Below are 6,000 nucleotides of genomic sequence, written 5' to 3' on the forward strand. Positions count from 1 at the left end.
TTCCCATCAAGGCTCTTTTAAATTTTCTTTTAAAATTGATTTATTTGTCTTATTTCAGTTACTTAATACGTTGTTTTATAAGACCCTTTTCTCTAGGTTCAAAGAAACAAGGCTTAAATTTTACTGACTTTCTTTGATCCCTTTAAATCTGTTTTATATACGTGGAATATTTGATTATAACTTGGCAAAGAGGCAATTAATTTCAAAAGTCTGAATTATAAAATAACTTGGCAAAGAGGCAATTAATTTCAAAAGTCTGAATTATAAAATGTGATTTGTTCTCCATAGTTGACAACTGCACAATATGTTTTGCAGAATCTGCGAAATCCAAGCTGTTGACTGCACTACAATATCCTCATTTACAGTCAGAGAATGTGAGGGTTCCAGCAGGATGGGCTCGAGGCCAAGGCGGTACTTGTTCACAGGCCACACAAACGGCAGCATTCAGATGTGGGATCTGACCACTGCCATGGATATGGTCAACAAAAGTGAGGATAAGGGTAGGTTCCTTAAGGAACAGTGTTCGTCACAGGGTAGGCTTTTGATGCCAATGATTACAGTGGTGTATGTTCTCCTAAGACGTAGGTGGTCCAACTGAAGAAGAACTACTCAAATTACTGGATCAGTGTGACCTGAGCACGTCTCGCTGCGCTACTCCTAACATCAGTCCAGCAACTTCTGTGGTTCAGCATAGCCGTCTTCGCGAATCAAATTCTAGGTAGGTTCATGCACTGAATTGATCGCTTTTTGGAAAATTGGCTGAAATATTGTAATCACATAATCTTTTAAAGCCAAATTTTTCAAAGTACATTTTAAATTCATACTTTGTCACTATTCAATTTTTAAAAAAATTTTTTACTAAATTTCTCATCTACATGCATGTTTCCTTTCATAGAGAAACATTTTTTGCCCTTTAACTTATTTGTGAATTGCTGCCAATTTAGATGTCTGTTAAAGTGATCAAGAATTCATTCAAAGGAAATTAGAAAAATCACATGTCCCCTTAGAGGCTATGTGGAACTTTTGTTCCTATTGTCTCAGGGACATTGTAACCAAAATGATTACGCCTCTAATCTTAAACGTTAAGTACTTTTAATACAATGACATGTATGTTCTTAGTTAACCATATTTTTGAAAAATTCCAAAATGTGAACTAAGGGCCAAATTCTGAAACTATGTTAGTTCCACATTGATTTTAAAGGTTTTTTTTCCCTAGCTTTTTTCAGCTATTCAGGAATCTAGCTTCATTGAGAATATATGTATGGCATTATTTGCATCGTTAATTTTATACACACAGTATATAGAGTGCTTAAGATATTTTTATATAGCATGCTAAGATACATTTTTATATATAAATATTGTAATATTCTTTATGTATATTTACATTTTAACTGGTAGTTTAATTAATTAGATGTGCCCCTGAAAATTCCCAAGAAGACATGTGACTTTTGTATTTCAGTCTTCAGCTCCAGCACCATGAAACCATCCACGAAGCAGCTACTTATGGTTCTATTAGGCCTTACAGAGAAAGTCCTTTGTTAGCAAGAGCAAGGAGGACTGAGAGCTTTCACAGTTATAGGGACTTCCAGACTGTGAACTTGAACAGAAACATAGAAAGAGCTGTCCCTGAAAATGGTAACTTGGGTCCAATACAAGCCGAAGTTAAGAGGGCAGCAGGGGAATGTAATGTGTCTGAGAGGAAGTCTCCCGGAACAGAAGTTAAAAGCTTGAGAGAATCAGATAGTGTAGTGGAAGTTCATAGACTAGCTGAAGGTTTTCTGGAATCCAAGAAAAGGTCATCAGAAGATGAAAATGAAAATAAAGTGGAGTCACGGAAGAAAGGAGGGTTTGAAGGAGGAGGCTTCCTCGGAAGAAAGAAAGTCCCTCACCTGGCGTCTTCACCAAGTACGTCTGATGGGGGGACTGACTCACCCGGTACCGCATCCCCGTCTCCTACAAAGACTGCTCCCTCTCCTCGGCACAAAAAAAGTGATTCTTCAGGTCAGGAGTACAGCTTGTGACACTCAACAGAGTGAGTAGTTTTGTTATTCAGAAGAGAGTTAAACTCTACTGGATTTCAATTAGCTATTACACCAAAACTTTACAAATTTGGACTTCATTTAGTATCTTTTTGACAGAATTACCTGGGTTAAGGAGATAAAGTAACCATATCTCATCAGACCTCTTGGAAAATTTTTTTAGTTTTACAGGCACATTTAATAGATCATTTGTAAAGAAGTCCATTTCCATGTTTATCTACTCTGGATTTTGGAAGCATAGTATTAATACCGTGTCTCAATAAGATGGTGCCCGGTATAGATGACCATCCCCTCAGAGTGCGGGAATCAACAGACTGCACTCCTTATGCTGATTTTGCCTGAGCTTCGTCTTGCAATGTTATGTTAAACGGGTTCCATGATTCTCTTTGGAGCTTAATCTCCCAACCCTTACTGTGACTGCAGAGTGGTTTACCAGGTATTTCATGAGGTGCTATGTTTGTGAAAAAATATGTAACTCAAAAACACTATTGAATACCAGATTGCTCTGTGTAGTACTAAGTTCTTTAGGATAATTTTAATTGTGGTCATTTTCTGATTCTCACTGTTGGAGTTCTTAAGTCTTAGCAAGCATCACCAATATTAAATGTCAAAAGTCCATTTAAACTTTTTTTAAAGTTGGAGCAACTGTTTGAACAGATGAAATAAAGACAGTTTTGAGTGCCCAGAAAGGAAAACTACCAGTTACTAGTTTGCCTTGTTTGAGGAGCCACCATATTTTTTTCTTGTGTTAATAATGAAGATAATTAAATTAGAATGTGGCCATTTTGTTAAACTTAAGAGACTGCACTTCTGAATTTTTGGTTAAAGGTTTTGGCTGCTATAGAAATTTTATTTTAAATATAAGAACAAAAATCTTTTGTACTTTGATTTAATTGGAATGATTTTCAAATTATTTCTGCAAGTAAGGTAATTGTAAATTTAAAGCATTAAGCATTTATTGATGAATAATGTGTATATTCCCATTCTGAGAAATATAAGTGGGTCAAGTCAAAATAAATTCTTTAAAGTTTATATTACATTGCCAGTGGTTTCATAGACATTCTCTTGTATTTGTCAAGTAAGGCAAATAAAAATGATTAAGACTAGGTGTTTTCAGTTATTTAAGAAATAGTAATCCTGTTTAAAGTGTACTTAGGTTTTGTTCATGTCTTTGCTTCCTCGCATAATAAAGGGAAGAGGGAGGATCTTATATGTATGAAGACTAACTTGTATTGTCAGGGAAAAAGTTATACAAAGCATAATTTCAGTATTACCAAGGATTGTATTTATCTCTTAAACCTTTTTCTCATTATTATACTCATGTAAAAAGTTGGGTGGGCAAGTAAGAAAACTAAAAATTAAATATTTACCCAGCCTTTTCCAAGAGTAAAAGGCCTTTTTATGGGATTTTAGTGTAATTCTGAAAAAAAAAATTGCAGTGGCAACTCACTATAGTTATTCTACAAATGTTTGCATTACAGTCAGATTGTTTTTCTTTCCCGTAAAAAGAGCTTGAACCTTGACGGTACAGCAGAAATTTGAGTCTATTCTGGCATTTAACTTTGTAAACTTGAGCAGATTATAATGAAAAAATCTTAGGCATAGCAGGGATAGTTACCTTATTAGGGTTTTTGAGACCAAAAAGGGGAAAAACCTCCAGAACCACCTGCATATATTGCAACCTCCTCACCTTCACTGTGAGAACTTCTCTCACTTCTTAGGAGAACGTGGACACTGTCCGTTGTTGTAAGGAATAATAAGATTTCCGAAAAAAGGTCACGTGAGTCCTCGAGAGAAGACAGCCATCTACAGGAGAGCGTTCACCAGAAACCAACCTTGGTGGCACTGTGATGCCAGGCTCACAGCCTCCAGAACCATGAACAGAGACTTTCAGCCAAGGTGGTGGAGTAGGACTTGAGCTCACTCTCCTCTCAACAGCACACCGAAGAAAAGTCTACATCCGGAGACGTGAAGACGAAATCAAGAGGTGAAAGGACAGATGCACTCGTGGTGTAATCAGATCCCATGCCACTCAGCTGGACAACCCACAGACTGGAGAATAATTAAATCACAGAACTTCTCCCACAGGAGTGGAAGCTGAGCCCCATGCCAGGCTCCCCAGCCCAGGGGTCAGTCTTTGGGAGGAGGAGCCTCCAGAGCATTGGGCTTGGCAGGCCAGTGGGGCTTAAATTCAGGAGCCCCCCCAGGATGGGGGAAACAGACTCCACCCTTGGAGGCCACACACAGGTGCTCAGGGTGAAAGCTGAGACGCCACACGAACCTGGGCCAGACCTACTTCCGGTCTTTCTCCTTGGGAGGTGGACGTGGCTGTGGCTCGCTGGCATCATAAAAGCTGGTGGCCGATCCAGTGGGGACCTATGCGAACTCTGGGTGGAGTCAAACATTTTGAGTCCTTGGCACTGGGACCCCACCCAACAGCCTGTAAGCTGCAATGCTGAACGCCTCAGGCCAGACAACCAGCGGGGTGGGAAGTGGCCCTGTCCACCGGCAGACAGGCTGCCCAGACTTCGTGACTCACAGCCGCCTCTGGACACATCCCTTGGGAGAGGCTGGCCCACCACAGGGCCAAGACCCTGCTGCACACAGCAGTGAGGAGGCGCTGGCCCCTTCCCCCCAGAAAACCTGCACAGAGCCCTGAGACCAGCCTCACCCACCAGGAGCAGACGCCAGAAGTGAGGAAGTATAGTTTTGCAGAACTGAGTTTATAACACAGATCAGAATCTACGCTGGGACCGACTGGTCCCTGACCCTCTGCTGGGACCCAAAGGACATCCCCTTACAGAGGGCCCCTTCTCTAAGATGGAGAAGCATAACTAAGCAACTACACAACAAACAAACAGAAATGTAAACAATGAGACAGCAAAGGAATATGTCCCAGACAAAGGAACAAGATAAAACCCCCACAGAACACTTAAGTGGAGATAGCCAACCTATCTGTGAAAGAGTGCAGAGTAATCACCGTAAAGGGGATCCAAGAACCTAAAGAAAGAATAAAGACACACAAAAATTTAAACGAAGAGCCAGAAGATCTAAAGAGCAAGCAGATGAACCATAACTGAAGAGAAAAATACACTAGAAGGAATCAATAGCAGAATAAATGAGAGAAAGAATGGAAGAGACCCCTAGGATAACATTAAATGCACCAATATTTGCATTATAGGGGGGTCACAGAAGGAAAAGAGGGAGAGAGGGCCTGAGAAAATATTTGAAGTGGTACTAGCTGAAACATGCAAAAGGAAATAGTTGGCACAGAGTCCCATACAGGGTAAGCCCAAGGTGGAACATGCCGAGACACAGTAGTCAGCTTGACCAAAAAAAGACAAAAAGAAAACATTAAAAGCAACAAGGGAAGAGCAACAAATAACACACATGGGAATCCCCTGTCAGCTGATTTTTCAGCAGAAACTGCAAGCCAGGAGGCATGACATATTTAAAGTGATGAAAGGGAGAAACCTACAACCAAGAATACCTAGCAAGGAAGGCTCTTGTTCAGATTTGACAGAGAAATAGAAAGCCTTATACACAAGCAAAGCTAAGAATTGAGTACCATCAAACCAGCTTTACAGCAAAAGTCAAAGGAAGTGGAAAAGCCCAATACACCAGAAACAAAATTACCAATGGGAAAGCTCACTGGTAAAGGCAAACTTCAAAATACAGAGCAAATATTAACAGACATAAAAGGAGAAATGGACAGTAACACAATAATACTGGGGGGACGTGAACACCCCACTTACCTAAATGGGCAGATTGTCCATCCAGACAGAAAATTAGTAAGAAAACAGGCCTTAAATGACACAGTAGCTTAGATGGGCTTAATTGATATTTGTAGGACATTCCATCCAAAAGCAGGAGAATACACTTTCTTCTCAAGTGCACACAGAACATTCTCCACGATAGATCACATCTTGGATCACAAATCAAGCCTTGGTAAATTGAAGAA

The 6,000-nt window shown here is 40.0% G+C and overlaps 1 protein-coding gene across 2 annotated transcripts in view; it reads left to right on the plus strand.

Moving 5' to 3' along the window:
• KCTD3 (potassium channel tetramerization domain containing 3) overlaps positions 1–3,431 on the plus strand; it is a 62,947-nt gene extending 59,516 nt beyond the window's left edge. For both annotated transcript variants that reach the window (XM_043922808.1, XM_043922809.1), the window contains exons 16-18: positions 316–500; positions 580–718; positions 1,460–3,431. In XM_043922808.1, coding sequence (XP_043778743.1) covers positions 316–500; positions 580–718; positions 1,460–2,021 — 886 coding nt within the window. In that variant the 3' untranslated portion in view covers positions 2,022–3,431. The remainder of the gene's footprint in view (positions 1–315; positions 501–579; positions 719–1,459) is intronic.
• Positions 3,432–6,000: the final 2,569 nt, after the last annotated feature.

Source organism: Cervus elaphus, chromosome 14 (genome assembly GCF_910594005.1).
Source record: "Cervus elaphus chromosome 14, mCerEla1.1, whole genome shotgun sequence".
Taxonomy (NCBI): Eukaryota; Metazoa; Chordata; class Mammalia; order Artiodactyla; family Cervidae; genus Cervus; species Cervus elaphus.